The 20,566-nt window shown below is 37.5% G+C and overlaps 1 protein-coding gene across 1 annotated transcript; it reads left to right on the top strand.

Annotated features, from left to right (window-relative positions):
- The first annotated feature begins 747 nt into the window (after window positions 1-747).
- On the top strand, window positions 748-19,034 carry HAT1 (histone acetyltransferase 1). Its single transcript, XM_082284963.1, has 11 exons — window positions 748-797; window positions 1,787-1,858; window positions 2,174-2,249; window positions 3,937-4,057; window positions 9,367-9,546; window positions 9,778-9,899; window positions 10,400-10,504; window positions 10,838-10,944; window positions 13,386-13,537; window positions 14,784-14,900; window positions 18,639-19,034. The coding sequence occupies exons 1-11, from the start codon at window positions 791-793 to the stop codon at window positions 18,804-18,806; spliced, it is 1,227 nt and encodes a 408-aa protein (XP_082141089.1). The 5' UTR covers window positions 748-790; the 3' UTR covers window positions 18,807-19,034.
- Window positions 19,035-20,566: the final 1,532 nt, after the last annotated feature.

Here is a 20,566-nt window from a genome sequence, read left to right as displayed (position 1 = left end):
ATCCTTACCAGCACGGCAGTACAAAAAGCAGAAAATGCCTTGGCTCTATGTAAGCCCTGCTCAGCAGTAACAAAAACATCTCTGCATTATCCACCCTGTGTTCAGCACAAATCACAGAATCACAGGATAAGCTGAGTTGGAAGGGACCCTCAAAGATCGAATCCAACACCCCCATAAAAGGCACTGTGAAGAGTAATTCTACCCCAGCCCAAACCAGCACACAGAGTAACAATGTGCATCAAAAGCCAGGCCTTTAAAAGAAAATTGCAGAAATCCCCATGGTCCTTCCCACAGCGGCTGTAGCAAGCGGTTCAGCATATAGCTTTTTTTTCCTCTTTACTAAAGACAAAGCTCCAGTTGTTTGCTCGGCTAAAGCATAACTGCAGCAATGAGCAACGAGGTCTATGCGTGAAGAAGGAGCGGAGCCACTCTGAAGGCCGCTGCCGAGCCAGGGGAACGCTCAGTCAGTCCGGCGCTCGGGGCCGGACAAGGCCAGCGGCACCGCGGACGCGACGCGCTCCGTCAGCGCGGAGCTACCCCACGTGGCAGCGCCACTGCGCACGCGCGCCAGCCGGCCCGCGTTCCCGGAGGAGCGGGGCGGAGCCGGCCGCGCGAGCGAGCGCGAGGCTCGAGGCAGCGCTGGGCATGCGCGCGGGCTGCGCGCGCCGCACGGGCCAGCCATTGGCTCCCCGCCGGGTTTCGGCGGGCGGAAGCGGAAGCGCTCGGGCGCGGGCGCTCATTTCCGCCGGGCGGGCGCGCGGGTTGATTCGCTGTGCGCGGGGGCTCGGACATGGCGGGTGAGTCCCGGCCGGGCCCGGCCGCTCGGGGAGCGGGCGCTGTCGGCGCCTCGCTGTGAGGGGCAGTAGGACCTCGGGGGGAGCGCTGTGACCGGGGCGCGGGGCAGGGCAGGAGAGTACGAGTTCGGGGCCGACGGACGGCGGTGAGCGCGGGTGGAGGGGGAATGGGGCGTGAGGGTGGGGAGCGCGGCTGACTCTGCCCCCCGGCTCTGATGGTCTTGCTGCTGCTGCTGTCCTCGGCCTCACGGCCCCCACGGTCTGGTAGTGTTAAACCAGAGTGTATGGCCGTGTCCACGTCCACGAGTTTGCTGGGGGTGGACAGGGAGTAGAAAACACGAAAATGTTTTTACTTAAAGTTTCCTACCTGAAGTAAGATACAGAAGAACTTTCTTAGGATACTTTTAGAATGAAGGGGAGCTATGCTTGTAAAGCATTTGGAACATACCTGAAGTGAAACATGTCTTCTCTCCTGGATTATGCTGTGGAAAACAGACTAAATGTAGTTTATGTGCATTTTTCTTCCACTTCCGCTCTGGAAGAGGAGTGCTGGCTAAATAATTGCTAGTGGTATACGTGCCACTGTAGTTGATGTACACCTGTTTATGAAAATGACTTAATGCAAATACTTGAATTATCCTGACACATTACTTAAATAACATGTTAGACTGAATTCGTATTTTGTTACTTATATCTTTAAATATATGTTTAATTCGTAATAACTGAATACTTAATATTTTTATGGTAATGACTTTAATTCTCAGCAACTAAAAAGAGATACTTGTATGCTTTCTAGTTCAAGAAAACTGCATGGGATAGATCTCTATTCTCTGTATTGATGTATTGTGACATATTGTAGCTTTTTAAAATTTTGTTCAGCAGTTTTGTGTTGTGTATTTTTTCTTGGTTTATGACTCTTTTTCTAAGATAGAGTCTGAGTAATAGTGACAGACTGAACACCTCAACTGTCAAAAAAAACCCTTTTTTTTCAGGACTTACTGCTATGGAGAAGAAGTTGGCTGAATACAAGTGTAATACAAATGAAGCAATTCAGCTGAAGCTAGGTAATACCACTTTTTAAATATTGTACAAATGATACTGAAGTATTTTAGTACCGTCCTATAAAATATATACATGTATACATCTGTGTCAATTTCTCAGTTCTAGTTTGATTAATGATTTGATATTCTCAGATCAAATAACATGCATCTAAGTTGTACAGGATGCCTTGATTTCATTTCTATGCCACCCTAACATAGTTTCTTAATTGAAGTTGTCTGACTAGTGGAAATGTCCATGAACAGCTAGCAGGACATAAAACGATGTGGATAAACAAATGGAAGATGGCGATTTGGTCATGCTCTTTTTTTTTTTCTCAGTTCGCTTTCCTGAGGATTTGGAGGATGACAACACAACATTTAATCCTGAGTATAGCCATCAAGTGTTTGGAGATGAGTAAGTTAAAGTTTCCAGATTCAAATTAATAGGTCCTGAGGAAGAAAGTTGCTTTTAAATCATTAAAAACCAAGAAATCTTGCTAATACCGAGTGCCAGGGAAGAAGTGCTGCCCTGATGCTGCTGCTACACTTGCTGATGCAGGCCAGGATGCCACTGGCCTTCGTGGCCACCTGGGCACGCACTGGCTCATGTTCAGTCAATTGTCGACCAGCACCCCCAGCTCCTTTTCCACTGGGCTGCTTTCCAGCTGCTCTTCCCCAAGTCTGTTACTTGTCATTGTGACCCAAGTCCAGCAGATAACACTCCTGTCCAGCCTAGTGTTGTCTGCTGTCTGGCTTAGTGAGCATTCAGGTCACTGATAAAGACATTAAACAGGGCTGACCCCAACACTGAGCCCTGGGGAACACCACAGGGGATCAGCTGCCTGCTGGATTTGACTCCATTCCCCACTGCTCTTTGGGCGTGGCCATCCAGACAGTGAAGAGTACACCTGTCCAGGCCACGAGCAGCCAGTTTCTCCAGGAGAATGCTGGTATCAAAGTCTCTCCTGAAGTGTAGGTAGAAAAGTATTTTTTCTTTTATTTTGAGTATACTGAATTAATTGGTGCTGGTGTCATTTATTATTTTCAGTAGAGTGATATTCAACAATCTGGGCATAGTTTAAAAAAACCCAACAATAACAACAAAAAAATATTGAGGAAAATTCAGCTGCATGTTTCTGTGGACTTCTTTAAGTAGTTATGTGTCTTAATTTCAATTTTCTTTTGAAAGCATTCTAAGTACTCCAATTAGGATGAACTACCTATATTAAATGTCATAAATTAGTTACACTATTGCACATCAACTGCACCTATCATTGACAATAATTATAATTTTAGTAATCAGAGAACTCTCCGATCTGTTAGTTTAGCTAACAAGCAAATTCTTGTTCAGGCACTTATATTTCAAATTTTAAATTATGAATGTACTACCATAGAAGAAAAATCCCAGTAAAAAAAAGTTTTAGCTATGCTTTAAAATAGCAAAAAAATTGGCCTGTTTCTTTGTGAACATTACTGTTTTATGCAGATTTTTTTTCAGAAAAGAAATTGTCTCTTCTTCATAAGAGTATGGGGTTTGTGTTCAGGCAGCTCATATTTTCAAAGTATAAAAAAGGCTTTTTTATTCTATACTTTTTTTGCATATACTAATTTCTGGTTAGATTGGATAACTAAATAGAAACTGTCAACTAAAAGCTGTCTACATATTGCTACACCTGGTTATCTGTGCTTCGTACGCTATAAATTGAAGTAGTTTATTCCAAAATATTATACTACACTGCAAAGTAATTTTTAATAAATGCTAGTGATCAATTAACGTAAATAACTGTTAATGAGTTAAAGCTGTTGAAAAAGTATAAACACAGCATTAGCTGTTCCAGGCATTCTCTCCTGAGCTATTACAGTAAGGACACAGTCACTGCCTTGCTGAGTTTAGAATATTTCCATTAAAGGAGCGAAACAGTACAAGCAGTGTAAGGCATGATCTCTGTCTAGACAGTGCACATCCAGTTTGACTCCCTTTTCCTATTAGCTTACTTTACCTTACTGGGAAGGATTATGTGAATGTCACATGAAATAAAACCACTGTCTTGTGAATGTTTATTATGTATAGAGTTCCTGGTTGTTATTTTCTCCTTTCTCAGTGAAGTTGCTTTTGGCTACAAGGGACTGAAGATCCTCTTGTATTATATTGCTGGAAACCTGTCAACGCTCTTCCGCATTGAATACACCTCGAAAGTAAATGAGAAGTTTGACTGTGTGGAGGTAAGTGCAGGTCTGCTTCTGTCTTTAACATAACATTGATAAGGTTTACTTTGGTAGGGACAGAAGTTCTAGGTTTAGATTTAGCTCACCTAGATTTACATTAAAAGCAAACAAACAAAGCTTCCTTTTGCTAAGCTAACAAAAAGCTTTGAACTTCATCTACAGATTTTACAACCAAAATTGTGTCAAACAGAACAGTCAGATATCAGGAGCTGATACCAAAGCCAGTTCCACAAAATAAACCTCAACTTGGCATGTCTATATTTTCATATTAACTGTGACCAGGAGGAGGACTAGCATTGGTGGAGTTTATGATTGAGAGAATTCAGTGAGAAGGAAAAGGAGGTTTCTGTAAGCACTTCGTGAGATAGTAGGCTTGACTGTGTCTCTCTACATGTGGAGATAAAGTAAGGCAGAAAACAGATTGTGAAGTTCTGCATGGGTGTCATGTATGTTTTACATCTTACTTAAAGGAATGTGATAATACAATTACCTGCAGGGTTTTTGTTTGTTTGGTTTTTCTTTTTCCTGCAGGTTTTCTAAGCTTACAGAATACTTGTAGAAGAGCTTTTCTTTTTTTTTCCGCTCCTGCTGTTTATGTGCTCTCTGAATATGACTTCAGGCTGTATTTAAGTTAGTAATTTCACATTCATTGGAGTTTATTTAAATAATTGCAAGGAAAGGCCTATTTTCAAAGGAGAAATACATTGGAATTAATTCATTAAATTAATTTTAAAGATTTGTCCTTCCTCATCCTGATTATATTCAGTTCAACAGGCTAAGATCCTGGATATGTCTTAAATACTTTGGAGGCTGGAGCAACATGTCTCAGGAGTGAAAGGTCATGCTCTTCAATCTTACGAAGGTTTTTTTGGGAAATAAGGAAAAAAAAGGAAAGGCTGTTGGCAATGTAGTAAACATATTAAAATCAAATGGTCCAACCTTTCACTGGTATAATTTCAAAACAGTCAGAACAGGAATCTGCACCATAGCAGCTTTTTACTTTGTCTGTTTTCCGTACAAATGGCAAACCCAATTTAGTTACCTGGAGGTCTAAACAAGGTCAGTCTTGCCCTATGCACACTGCAACTTTTTTGATTTCTCAGAATGGTTGCTTTTTTTCAAGCCCTGTTTCCTCTACTGAATTTTTCCTCCAATTCCTTAAGGGATTAAGATGGGGACAAAAAAGATCTTTTTTGAGCAACACTTCTGTATGCTTTCCAGAGCATTTACGTGCTTTGACTGAAGGGGAAGGATGTGGTTGCTTTCCCTGTGCTTCCCTTAGTGTTACTAGCACTGTACATTCAAATAAGCTGCTTGTATTGCTACATCTAAACATACGTAGGAAAAAGGATACGGCTGTAGTCAATCTTTCTGCATTTGTATTTGCCATCAGTTTAACCACCCAAAGACAGGCATTTGCAGGGGTTGAAACATAAGCTGTCATTACAGCAGGATGTTGATTTGAATGCATATTAACATTTATTTTTCTAAATTAACTATTTGCTCCTTGATGATAATTATACTAGGATGCAGACTATCTGCCACACATGACAGATAATCTTGTGCTGTGAATAGATGGGGTTTAGGAAAGGACAGCAGTTTCTGCCTTTACTATAACTGGTTACAAGTAAGTTGGTATTAGTGCTCCATGAAGTTATTCACATCTTAGGATTTTTTATCCAAGTACCCATACAAGCCCATTCAACAGCAGGTGATTTTATTCTGTAATATTGAGCATTATCTCTAAAGCAGCTGCTACTATCTCTGCTAGGGACTGACAGAAATATTCATCCCAATGCCACTATTTTTTTTTCCTCCAAGATCTTTTTGAACATGAGGAAGTGATACTATCCTGAAATGTCAAAAGGCAGAACTCCAGTCATATTTATGCATCTTAACATGGTTTAGGTCCATCTTTAAGAAGATATTATTGGGGAAGGCTCAGCAAAGTATGATCATGTTTTGAACAGAAGTTCGCACTTCATTTAGTGAAAGTAGACAGAATTTATCCCTTGAATTGAGTTGATTCTTTCAAATAACTGAAGAGAAACTGCTTTCTTCCAGTGTAAATATTAATAGCAATGACCTGTGAGTTGCTTGCTGCTTTGAGATTTGCAGCTGTTCCAGTATCTTCCTTTTCATCTGTGTTTTATGATGGGGTAGGGGTAAAGTTTTATTTCACTAAACTTTGCATCTTGCTTTGCAGCTAGTCTATACATTTGCTTTCTACAAAAGTTAATTGAAAAGTATTCTTTCAATGTTTGGTGCTTTTTTAGTGTAATACTGCTGATTGCTCCATTGCTCCCCACTGAAATATGTGCATGCAATTTTTAGAGAAATCCAACTTTCAAATATGCTTCTATAGTTATTTTAAATTAAATCACTTTGAAACAGCATCTACATGCTGTGCAAATGTCATAGCTGCCTATTAGTACAAGAATAATTTCTGTATTAAAACTACCCAGAGTTAAATGTTATGTACAAAGAGACATTACACACTTAAGCAGGCCTACTACAAATCAAGTGTAGTTAGAAGCCTATACCAGACTCTTTGTCATCACCTCACATGATTCTGATTGTGAAGGTCATACATTACAGGCAGCACTTACATGAACCATAAGCTCAACAACTCATGGCTGGCTTACTTCAGGTTTTTGCATGCTTTATTGTAAGTGGCTTTGCCTATGTTAAACATTGCTGCAGTAGTCAACAGGATTGTTCTTCTGAAGAGAAACTTGTGTGCATCCATACGAGTATCTTGCTCTGATAAAAGAAATTAACCTTTCACCAATATCAAAGAAATGAACAAGGAAAGGCAGTAAACACATTTAGGTAGCTCCTTGGATTATGGGCACCTGAGAGAGAAACGTTTGGAAAGGACCTGCTAAGTAATGAATGTGTCCATTAAAAAGTCCAGGTATTAATGAAATAAATTCTTTTCTAGGTGGTTGATATATCAAGATTACAGTATTCCAGGTCTTACTAGCTGAAAATTGCATGGCTTAAACTTCTGCCACTGCTCAAACTGGGGATTCTGGGATTTGGTCTCTAAGGAGGAGAGATGCTGTTAACTGTAAAAGTCATTAAAGACTATAGTTTCTTGTGTCAGACGCCATTCCAAGGGGAGAGAATTTTTAGGAGACAATAGGTGAAAATATGTTGTGGTCATACAGAACTGAGATGTATTAGCCAGTGCTTTATTTGCTAAGCCGCTGTCATGTTTTAATTCCTTCTATTGTATTGAAAGCAAGACTTTTCTGTGGTGGCAGCCAGTGATGGATGTGTTACCTTACAGGCTTTGAGCAGGTCACAGTTTGGCTTCCTTCTCACCACTAGTGAAGAAACTTACAAATGTGAGGAGAAGCAAAATTACTTAAACATTATGTATAAGTACTTCTTACTGTATATTCACCCTTTTTAGATGTCATCCACATAGTCTGAGTTATTGTACTGTTGCTTGGAAATACTGCTTTAATTCTAGATTATTTTTACGTGCTTATTCAGCTATATAAAATGCAAGTCGCTCTGGATTCTTAGTTGTGGTTTCCTACAGCTCTGTCAGTAATGCAGACTTAAGATCTGTGTAAACAATGCATTTGCACAATTTAAAAAAAAAGCATTTCCAATTTGTTTCATAAAACCACCTTTTTTAATGTAGTTCATTGATTCCGAATAAGTGGCTGGTTTTGTGTAATGCCCTTAAATAAGTGTAAAGAAAATGTGTTTTAGCTAATACTGGTTTATGAAGAATAGCAAAGGCTCCAACAAATTATCTTTGTTTTGAGAATGAAATGATTGTAAAGATTGTACGTGTTTTAACTGAGTTCTTACACCAGGTATTGCAGAGCTGTATTTTAACTGCTTAATAGCTCTCTCTCTAAATATAAATATAGATGTTGGTAGTACCAAACCATTAAGAATAAAACTTGTTTGTGCTGAACTAAATCTATCTTTTTCTGCACTAAAAATGTAACTGAATGATAAAGTGCTATTCATTTGCAGGTGCATTGCTTCTGCTTAAGGACCCATGGTTGAAAGGACAGGAATTAGTAGCATGTTGTATTAGCCTTTTGTAGTGTATTTTGTTCTAAGCATCTTAATTTCCCTGTTTTGAATGCTAAGTAGCAAGGGTCTTGGTTTTGAACTAATACCCATCATGCATGTAAACGGTGTGAAAGAGCTGCTTAGTAAGTTAACACAAAGTGTTCTTGTGTCCGTCCTTGTGGAAATAGATACAATACAAACATTACAGCTGAACTCACGGCAAACTCCATTAAGTAAAAACCTGGATTCATTGTCCAGAAGAAAGTTTGAATTGAATGTAAGCTCATTTTGTTGAATGTAATGTCAGGCTTTTAGGGGTTGTATTGAGGAGTATGGTTTTGTTAAGTTGAGACCAATTCATTAAGTTTTATTGCCTGGTGAGAAGCAGTAATACGTTATTGTGAAGCTTCATCAAATATTCATGGTTAAAAAGAAGTAGTAAATGTATTCAATCAAGTGGTCTTTTGGGGGTCTGAAAAGGATTATGAAGTCTGCTCAGCTGATGGTCTCTAACTTTGGTTATCTGAAAAGAGTAATCTCTGAATTAAATTTTGGTGTCAGAATATTTTGTCTTCCACAGTATGTTAGACTACAGGTCAGATTTGCTGACAGTATTCATAAGTTGTACTATTTTATGTCAAACTTTGTTTTCAAAACTTTCTTTTATTAGAATGCAGGATGTGGTTGTCAGAGTTTGTACTGTGTTTTGCAGCTGATTCTATAGACAGGCATTTCAAGCAGGGGGCCATAAGAATGCAAGAGTGTGCTAGCTGTCACTTTCCTATTTGGGAGCTACTGTTTTTGATCTTTATCCCTTTTTCTCTACTTAGTTCTGCATCACCTAATACCTCTTGTAAGCTGCTTGTTTGGGAACCTGAGTTCTACAAGGCTATGTAGCATAGCATAGTCTTCATGAGTTGGTGTCTGGAAAGTCTTGGTTTCTGAACATGCTGCACTTAGAGAGTAGCTATCAACGCTCTTAGTCAAACTTGGACAAATATAACAATCTCTAAACATAAAAATGTTCATGAACTTAGGCTGTAACCAAGAGCCTTCTGATGCTTACAATGGCTGGATTGTGGCATGAATGAACAACAAGAATGCTTGCTTTTTCTTTTTTTCTTTTTCTTCCCTTTTTTTTTTCTTTAAATTACTGGTAGATAACAGTATGTCTCATACATTCATTTCTTAAGCACAACAGTGACATCAATGCTGTCTTTTTCTAATCTTCCACTGATCCTTCCCCTTTTTGTAATCTCCAGGCAGATGATGTTGAAAGTAAAATTAGAGAAATCATTCCGCCTGGTTTTTGCACAAACACTGATGACTTTGTGTCTCTGCTGGAGAAGGAGGTCAACTTCAAGCCCTTTGGAGTGCTGCTACACACATATTCTATCCATAATGAGGAAGCTGGTGAAGATATAACATACCAGATTTACAAGGTATGAAAACTTAAGTTAAACTTCTGGTTTTGAGCGACCAAATTAAATTTTATTTTGCAGAAATGCACCTTCTGTAGTGATGCAACTATAATATGTAAATACTATAATTTTACCCATTTATTAATCATCAACATGCTTTTTTATGTCAGAGAATTTAATTAGGTTTTGCATATTTTTTTCCTCTTGCATCTGTGATAGGTTTCACCTGACTTCTCCTGGCTTTTTCCCTAGGCTGACATGACATGTCCAGGCTTTCGAGAATATCATGAAAGGCTTCAGACGTTCTTGATGTGGTTTATTGAAACTGCTAGCTTTATTGATGTAGATGATGAAAGATGGAACTACTTTCTAGTGTAAGTACAGTTCTAAAGCAACAGTGGACCTTATTACCTCCACAAAGCCTGCATTTTAATTGTGGCTGGCCAATTATTGGAGCAGTATAATGATATTTTTCCCAGGAAAGAAAAACTATTGTTTGTGAGGCTTGAGTTTTCCTCCATTATGCTTTGGGAAAGCTTGAGAATAGAGCTGAATTAAATGCTGTTGTCCGTTAGAGCCCTGAATGTAGGCTTAAACAGTAAAATGAGCTTTGCCTGTGTTTTCTTTTACTTGCCACCTATTCATCTTTATAATAGGCAAGTGCACTGAAGTGCTGTAAAGAGGTCTGATTTATCCAAGTTGCTGCACACCAATTAAGTGAATTGTACATTCAGAACATAGCAGGTGTACCCATTGGGCCCTCACAGAGTAGCTTGCTGACACTGAAAATTCAGTTGGAGAATGGAAAAGAAAATGGACACTGCATGGGAGCGCGACTGTAATTGACCTGCTTGGCTTTCTGTTTTATCTGCAGATTTGAGAAGTATAATAAGGATGGAGCTACGCTCTTTGCGACCGTAGGCTACATGACAGTCTATAATTACTATGTGTACCCAGACAAAACCCGGCCACGTGTAAGGTAATTGGCGGTGTAACTCGTGCCTTGCCTTTTATTTCAGAAGAGGGAACTGCTGAAGTTCCCAATACTTGTTTATAATAGTGTTGATTTGTTTAAAAAAATCCCCATTATTAGCTGTCTATGCACTGATTTATTTCATTGTTCCCTTCTTGAAGGAGAGGGAATCACAAGTTTTGAATATCTAACAATTTTAAGATTCCGTTAAAAATTACATTTTAACGTGAAGATGGCATGCACCTTAATCTAAAATGAAATATCATTTTATTTTTAAGACTTTGCATTATGTTTGCAAATGCTTGCATTTGAACTGAAAAGGCATTCCTTTGTCTGTAGCCAGATGCTGATCTTGCCACCATTCCAAGGAGAAGGCCATGGTGCTCAGATGCTTGAAACAGTTCATAGATACTATATGTCTTCTCCTACAGTACTTGATATAACAGGTTTGTGTTAAATTTTTAATAAGCAGCTTTCACAGGTTGTTAACCCACAAGCTAATTTTATGTCCATTTGTCTGAATTTAAAGCCTTTTGAAGATTTAGCTTCTGCTCAGTTCAGGATTAATGGTACCCTGGTTTACAGAAGTGTATATAATGTAGCTTCTTAAATACTTTACTCAGAGAACAGCACACCAGGAAAATTCAATCCCTAGCGTGAATGGATTACCAGCTAATTAACTATTTTATTGTGAGAGACACAGCTGAGTTTGCCAAGAGATCAAGCTCTGTCAAATTCCTTGTTCAACTTACCCCATTAGCCAAAACTCAAACTTGAGGGGGGACACAACACACCTAACTAAAATAGCATATTAAGATTAGTGTGCAAACTGAAATTTTACAGACAGTAAAAGTCTGTAGAGAACTTGTGCTCTAGGAGCACGTATTTCTGGCTGAAGGTATCCATGATATTAGGTGTGTGTGCGCAAATATCTAAAAATAAAAGATTGTGGAAATGGCAGGTAAAGGGTCCATGTGCATAAGAAAAATAACATTAAAATTGCCATAAGCATGACATCAGTCCTGTGGTTTCAAGTCTAATGTAGGAAGAAATGCAGTTCAAACACATTGACCATTCAATTCTGTGTGTAGTCTCATCTTGGTTAGAAATAACTCTCCATTCTAATTGAAATCCAATAGACCACTTACTTTCATAATGTGTTGTTGCAAGATCATCATAAAGTAATCCACCTCGTCATTTCAATCCAGTTTGTGGGAACCTAAGAAAGTATAACTTAGTTTATGCAACAAGAACTCATGTGCATCATGTATTTATTTACTTTTTCCTTTTAATAGTACAAGCCTTTACGTAGCTTTTATAATTGAGGATGAACAAAGTCTTAGCATGGTACTGCATAAATCCTATGACATGTTCATGGCTCAGTGCCTTAAGTGCAGGGTTGTAGCCAACAGTAAATCTGTACTAAAATAGGGTTCAATTTTTATGGAATGAAGCAGGAGAAAGCTTGCAATATTCTATATAGCACTCAAGTTATGAAAGTTAAGGCTCTTACAGAATTATTTATTGTCCTTTTTGAGGGGGACATTTGGCTTGGACAATCTCAATATAGCCAGGATATTTAGTTACATATCATCTAAAATTGTGAAATAAAGCATTTAACCTTTCTGGAAAGAGGAAATGATGATCTAGTTAATCTCTTTGAAAAAGCTAATTATTTACAAATTAAAATTACTTCTGAATTTCACATTTGCAACAAATATTTTGTTCGGCTTAAACCTTGTCATCCTGACACAAGCAAAAAAATATGCTGATAGTGCTTACTGGACAGAAACTGCCTCATTCTTCTTTTAACTAATGTGAGTGCAAAAGAATGAATCAATTTAGCTTAGGGCACTTCTCCAATCGATTTTGCAGAATAAATGCTATAAGGCTTGCCGTGCAAGATTATGCACAATACATTTTAACCCAACCCAAAAAATAAATTGTTAGTTGTGCGGTGCCACATACATGCAGCAAAAGCTTCTATCCTAGTCTTTCTTGGTAACTTTGTTTTGCTTTTGATCATCCTGAAACTGCAAATTTTAACTATTTACAGTGTACCTCAAAACTAAAGGAAAATACAGCTGGGATATAACCTGGTTAGCAATAAACTCCACAGTGCTAGCTCCCATAAAAATGACTGTTGAAAGGGAAGCATGGCCCTGCTACTTCTTTGTAGTGAGCTTGTCTAAAGCAAGGAAAAGAAAATACATTCACAATGTTGTACATATTTTCCTTGTGCGTTAAATAGTTGCATATGGGCTCATGTTGATGTTAACTGAGGCTAGTTCTCAATTTCAGTGGTTTTTTTCTAAAGCAACAGTTTTGATAGCTATGCTGTCTTTAAGTAACTTGAAATCTAAGCTTTTGCTTAGGTCATTTCAGCCTTTTTATTTTGGATAATCTTGTCTGTTGGGTCCTCATACCTTTTTCTTCCTTCCTTCCTTCCTAACAAAGAGTAACTCCTGGTCAATACATGACTTCAGCTAGTTTATTTCTATACAGTAGGATATTTTCACCAATCTTTTCCCACGTTTTCCCTTTCGTTTGTGTTTAGTAGTTCTACCACTGTCAAATATAGAATAGACTAAAGATAAAAGAAAGAGGGTTTATAGACTAGTCTTCTTTTCCCAATGAACTAAATGGGTTTAAACAAGTCAGTTTCATAATACTGTACAGCACTGCATACACAAAATATTAGAAGTTTCTGTGACCTGTTTGAGTCTACTGTCAAACATCTAAACCTGTGATAACAGTGCTTAATTAAGCACAGCTGTTTATATACTGATGAATACTGCGTCTGCTGTTGTTTTCCATAGTTCTTTGTAATTACATACCAGAGATGAGAAAACAAATAATTCTGATAAGCTTTTTTTATTCTTTCTAGCTGAAGATCCATCTGAGAACTATGTGAAGCTTAGAGACTTTGTTCTTGTAAAGCTCTGTCAAGATTTGCTTTGCTTTTCCCCAGTAAAGTTAATGCAAGGTTTCAGTCAAGAAATGGTGACGGAAGCTCAACAAAAATTGAAAATAAATAAGGTATTAAATCAGTTGTAGTTGGACATATTCTTATCAAACTAGTACAATACAATTTAAACTTAGAGATGGAGACATGGAATTTACACACTGTGGCTTATTTGACAGTTCTTAAGGATATATCTGGAGATACATGGCTCATAGTTTTAGATAAATGCCTTTTTTACCTACTAATTCTGTTGTAAATAGAATTTGACATGGTTTTGATTTCTTTCAAGAGTATTTGTGCAAATAAGTGTTGCTTTGGGAATGCAGAATGCTAAAGTGGCAAACACCTTACTAATGCAACTCTAAATACTTAAAGAGTTAAATTGAGCAATTAAATTTGCTGGTAATCTTAAGTTATTATATTCATTTTTGTGTATGATAGTGAAATAGCAGAGTTGCTTAATTAAAAATTATTTGAATGTGGTTTAGTGAAGACTTTAAACCTTGAGGGATGGGGACTGTGAAGCCATATTCAGATGTGTTCGTGAAAATGGTACAGCTTATATAGGGAAACTGCATCTGCAGCCTTCTATATTTTAAACCTGAAAGGATAAATAAGTTTCATTTGGTTTTTTAACACTATATAAACATGTGCTAGTGTAGCATACAAATCACTTTATTTTTGTTCTGTTGTTCAGCAAAAAAATACTTTGTATTAAATTCTGTTTTCATACAGATACAAGTTAATACTAATATAGTATTGACATAAATTTTTTTTCTCCCTAGATGATGTACTTTCTGGTTCTGATACCAAAAGCACTTCAGTTTTTCCATTTACTGTTGAATTTTCTTCCCTAGTAAACAGAAAACTTTAAATATTGTTGTTTCATTTTCATATTTAGAACTTTCAGGGGGGCTTGTGAAGGGCAGTAGATACATGTGGATTATTAAAATTAGCCAAGTGGATACTGATTGGTATTGCTTAATGTCACTCTAGTTCCAGTTCTTGTTCTTAGAAGTGTTTTTGGACTCTGGCTTCTGGACTTTCTGCTGTTCACTTAGAGCAAGTCCTTGAAGTACCTCTACAGCTGGTGCAGCACTTGAAAGATCAGACACTGGCTGCATGGAAGAAAATGATTCTGAAGTGAAAATAAAAATGTTTATTCATTGAACCCACCAAATAGGAGGACAGATTTGTCCATGTCCCTGTCTTCTAATAAGATGAAGAATTACTCTAATATTTCAGTATTTCTTCACTTGGAGTTCTGTTGAGTGACCTCTTTATTCAGATGTGGTTTTTATTCTCCTTTCTGTTCATTAGCAACACACAAGACGAGTTTATGAAATTCTCCGATTGCGTGCAACAAATATGGGTGATGCAGAACAGTCCAGAAGCTATCGGTTGGATGTTAAAAGAAGACTGATTGGGCCCTATAAGGTGTATATGACTTAAGTATCATTTAAAATTTATTTCAAGGCTAATTATACTTGATTTTACTTTCATTTCCATGAATGTAGTTGATGCCAATTATGTTGCCAATCAACTACCATTAGTTATGCAGTGTTCAACTGACATATATACAGATGCAGAGGACATTTGTACTTAGCAGCACTGAAGATCATGTGTTTGGCTCCTGACTGTTTTCTGCCCAGTTTCAGCAGGAGGTTACTATTAAGCTTACTCTATCTAGCTACAAGTGGCATTATGTCCAGGTAGGTTTAAGGGGGGGAAAATGGTCAGTTAACTGAAGAGGTTAAAAACAACAAGCCAGAAATTTGAGGAGAGGTAAAGTTTGCACTGCAGACTAGGTATAGTTTAGATTGCTGTTCTAATTCTTTGCTAGGTCTTAAGAAAACAGCTTGCTAGAAGTAATCAAGTCATGTCAACATAGAACTCCATGCAGATAGAATATCAAATAATACTGGCAGTAAAATTCAAGCAAGTACTAAACTTAGGACCAAGTAATTTTCTTAGTTCCTATTAATTATGCATCCTAGGATTTTCAGTGTGGTTGGTCTGTGTTGCATAAACTTACCTTTTGAGATACAGATTTTAAAAAAAATATCCTAGTGGCTCAAGGCATCAGCCCTTGTGTCAAGAGTCAGAAAGGCCACAAATAAATCTAGGTTTATTGCTGTAACTAGCATGTTAGCTACTGTTGTCAGTTAAGTACTTGCCAAGCAACCCAAAATACTCTATATAAAGCTACACAGGGTACGATGAGTACCTCGATTAGCTTGAAAGCCTTCCTAAAGCAGCATTTACCCTGTTACACCAAAATAACAAAAATGTGCTTGTAATCATGTTGGGCTTACAGGGGCTGTTAGTAGAAATGAGAGGCCAGCATTGTATTAAGTACCTATCTGATCTGGTGATAACTCTATGTCATGCTGAGTGGCAGGACCTTAATCAAAACACGCTCTCTTTCACGAGTGTCTTGTCTCATTCGCTAGATTTCACCCAGTGTCCACTACAAATAAGGTGATTTTTCAGCAACTGTTTTTCATGACTAATGCATGATTTCAATTCATTCACTCAGAACTGAGGTCCTGTAGGCAAAATCCAAAATTCCATAAGCAGCTTCAATTCTAGTGCTTCTAGCAGCTGTTTCCACTTCAGCCTTTGCACACAATAAGTGCATGGATAATGAATGGATTTTGTATTGCTAAGTATGCAATATTGCTACTTTAGAACATTGCTTTTTTAGTTTTTTTGTTATCTCAATGTGGATTCAAAAGAATCCTTAAAGCAGCCAACACCTTTTTTTCCCTGATCTTAAATTTCATGTTCTGAAATAGTCATCTTGTTTATGGTAGCTCTACTTAGTAAATAGCTTACTCATACCCTCATTTAAACAATTAAATTTTAGTCCCAGTGCTGTTTTCAAAAACTTTTCAGAAATGTAATGAAACTCTCTTTTAGTATAGAGAGGGTAATTTTGTGGGGGGAACCAAACTTCATAAACATATAATCAGGAATATTACTGCATACTCTAATACTGGTATCGTTATTATATAAACCGTTGGATAGCTTCATTTCAACAGTGCTGTACAGATGTAGAATAAGTCTAAGTTGACACTACCTTCGTTTAATAAAAATGGTATTCCATATTAGAATTATTTCCTGGCTAACATTAGCAGTGAAAAAAACTATATGCAGAAACCTCAGGGGGGAAAACATGTAATACCTCTGCTGCCCTTGAAGTTGTTACATTAGCAAGGAGGCGGTTGCTAAAGATACTGAGACCTTTATGTATGTGGCATCGCTAGACTGGAATGACTGATGCAAAAGGATGTGTTGCTCTCTGTATAAGTAGTACTTATATAGGAAATAAAAGAATTGGTATATTAGTGAGCAGGGCATCACGCTAAGGTAGTTTAAAGGATGAGCAGCTTGTGAAATTTCAGTTTCACTGTAGCTTCTCCATTTCTGATGAACTCTGCTATTTATTAGTGAACTGTGCTGGTAGATATGTCTCCTTGATCAGGTCTTTGTTCTTCTTGTCATCCCTGTTGGAAGTAAATACCACTGCTGCGCTGCTTTTCTTAATTGTAATACTTTGTTTGCTACTTGAAGAAAATATGCTTTTCTGCCCAGCCCAACAACTTGCTCCCAAAGCATCCTCTTGAAATTGCCCAGGTAAAATGTTACTGATGGTAGTTTTCAGAATCTTGTGTACCTGGATATGCTTGTAGTATATTTGGCGGGGAAGCAGATATTGAAATGACTGGTTGTCTGAAACATGCAAAGAGAGTTTGCTTTTTAGCAGTAATCTGGAACTTAAAGATGGCCTAATGCTATAGTATCAGATGTATTGAGCATTTAAAAGCTAGCACCCTTTTTTCAGAGCTAGTGTTTATAACCTAAACAGATACCTCCTGTTTATTAGGCAGACTTTGAATTAATTCTAGAATAAAGCTTTAATTGTTCTAGTGACAGAAGCTTGGCTAGATGGTACTCATTTCTGTTTTCATTTGGGCAGCTCATCATATGTTTTGAGTATCTTACTCATTTTGACTACATAGAGCTAATGTGAATCTAAAATTTAAACATCTGTGCTGCTTTTCACATCCTTTCAACAAGGAAAGGTTTCTTGATTATTGACCAGAAATGTTCCTGAAGGCCTCATTAGGACTTAAGTACAGAACCTCCTTTTCTGAACTGAACTTTGCCTATCTGTGGAATCTTTGGGAGATTATAAAAGTTTTTCTGGTCTTACTCATTTACAGTTTACTGTAGTTTCCACTCCTCCCTCCTGACCCTCTGCATCAATCACAGAAAGAAGACAAATACTTCATAAGTGTAAAATTAGAGCACAGAAGGGCTTTGATTTTGAGACAGTTAGAAATAGACTAATTTGGTGAAATTTTGTTGTTTTAATACATCTGATTCCCTAGGTATTGCTAAGATTTATTGGTAAGATACCAGGCATACATAATGCTTTTTTTATTTTTTTAAATGAAATGTTGAATGATATTCTGCTTTTACAAAGCAAGAGAAGACTGAAGAATGGAAAGTACCTGAAGAACTGAGTAGTTCAGAAATAAGTATCAGCTGTATAAAAGTATATCTGGGTAAAGAAAATACAAAAGTGTTTTGAGGTGTTTTTAAGAAACAGGTAAAAATCACATGTCACAGAGCAAGGACAATTCATCATCTTCTGTACAAATATGTTTATGCTTATAAATAATCTTACTGCATTTCAGTGCTGCTACTGCTAGTCCCTGGTGACTTGAATAATTTGTAAGAATTTGTGAAACTTTTCTGTGTACTGGAGACTTAAAATTAATTTTTTATAGTCAGTTATAGGGAAATTAGTTGGCTGAACAGTCATGAGATGGGACACCAGTGTAATTAATGTCAATGTAGGACTAAATATCCTGGTCAGATTTCTACAGTCAAGTTTCTCAAGCCACACGTCTTCAGTAGTGGGTGTACTGTTAGACTTACCTGGAACAAAATTTGAAACCATTCTTCCGTTCACTACCTCATTGGCAATAGAGAAACTATGAGCCTTTAATAGAACAAATTTACTAATCAAACATTGTTACTGCTTCTCTTGGGATTAGGGACATCTTAAAGAACTAGATACTGAAATGGAATAAATTTTAATGAAATACCATATTCTTTATAATTACTGGTTGTGTTCAAACTACTATTTGTTTGATTGCATAGAAAAAACAGAGAGAACTTGCCAAGATGAGAAGGTGTCTAAGACCAGAGGAGATGACTAATCAGTTGAACCAAATAGACCTAAGCTTGCAACGTGAACAGTTAGAAGAGAGCTTCCAACAGCTTGTTTCAGATTACCGAAGAGTCCTAGAACGACTTGCACAAGCATGAGGATCCTACCTGTACAGGAAACTTGCAGATATCTATACAGTGTTGTAAAGCACATCCTTAATTGCTACTTAACTGCAAAAAATCTCATGTGACGTTTTAATCACATTAAAGGTGACTTGTGTTTCTGTGCATTTTGAATATTTTCTATTTTTGTGTTGTAGATTTTAAAATGTTGTACTTTAGGTTTGGGGGCACTTCTTGATGAAATAAACAATGTAGATTCTCAGATACAGTGTTACTTCAATTGTATGAATTTTCTTCTACCCCTTTGTTTTGATCAAGACTGAATATATATTTGAATAGCAAGTTAATATATCAATCTAAGCAATCTCTTAAATTTCTCCTAACCTGATTCTCCTCGGGCTGTTCTCCTTGGATCCTATTGTACGGTGTATGGCCTGTACAGGTTTAATGTCACAGGAGCAGGTTACAAGATTGGTTCTGTGGTCTCTCGGGTGTTTCCTGTGTACAGACTCTACCCTTTGCTAAAAGTGGATCCTGCTGCTGGAAGCTAACAGACCCATTCTGTTTAAGCCTCTAAAGTGCCTGAAGCACATTCTTTTTTAAACCCTCAAGTTTTCAGGTTTATGATTTTCAGGAAGATACCTCACAGTTGGGGAGCCATCCAAGACTTTGTGAGGACTCCAAAAGCACTCCTACTGGTGAAAGAAACATAAATCTGTAGGAAGCAAGTGCCTTTATATAGTTCCTTGATTCTATTCTGCTATCCCTTACTTCTCAGACCTGAGGTTAGTTCAAAGATCCTGTCAGTCCTCCCTCAAAGGAAGAAATTTTCATCTTTTCTGGTAGTTCAGACTTTAGAGAACTTAATCTGAATAAGGATCATTGACATTTATTAACCATGTTTGATGGTCCTAATGGGATTCAGGTCCAAGCTTTCAAAACTGGAGTTTGTAGGTTGACAGTTCTCCACTATCTGATGTGATGTGGAGGAAGTGAAATAATATTTAAGTGTTTAGAATCTGTGGCATTTTTTGTATTTTCTATTAAATTATTTTTAGAAATTTTACTTCTGGATTAGGATATCTTTTCTGTATGATATGTTTTTCATCTACTATAGTATCCAAATCTATTAATCAGTAGTAACAATTGTTAAAAGACCTTTCCTGATAGTAGTAAGTCTAAGTTGGGGAACTTGGGGTTTGTTTTTTTTCTTTGGTTGATTTTGGTTTTTTATTGAACATGTTCAGATCTTGGTGATAAGTCAGAAGTGGGAAAGATGAACTGAAGAATTGTGCTTAAATTTGGTTCCTGCATAGAGATCCAGGATACTTGTGGTGCTTCTGGGGCAGCCTGCACTAACACTCCCTGATCTTAAGCCATTTAAGGAACTGTAGGAGTGACAAGAAGAAACACTGCCTAATGGGCTGTTTGCCCACTTAGAAATTACTGAGCCAGGAAGCACAGAATTGCTTTCCTTAATCACTATTTTCTTTGGCTATTCACAAATAGTGAAACTTCTCTCACGCAGTGAGGAGGGCAGATATATTTTTTCATAACACACCAGAATTTTTTTTTCTTTTTATGTTGACAGTTGAAAGAGTTTGAACTAGTGCTTCTAGTTCCTTTAGTGGTTTCTCATTCCAGTATGGTCTTGGGAATATTCTAAGATGCTGGGATGTGCCTGTGAACTGCAAAACTGCTTGGCAGGAAAAATGGGAATAAACAGCCTCTTAGAGGCTAGAAACTTTGAATCCTTCCATCCTGCAGCAGATTACAGCTTCTGCAGCTCGGCTGCC

The sequence above is a fragment of the Coloeus monedula genome, assembly GCF_965178545.1.
Source record: "Coloeus monedula genome assembly, chromosome: 7".
Classification (NCBI taxonomy): domain Eukaryota; kingdom Metazoa; phylum Chordata; class Aves; order Passeriformes; family Corvidae; genus Coloeus; species Coloeus monedula.
This window is presented reverse-complemented; position numbering and strand designations above follow the sequence as displayed.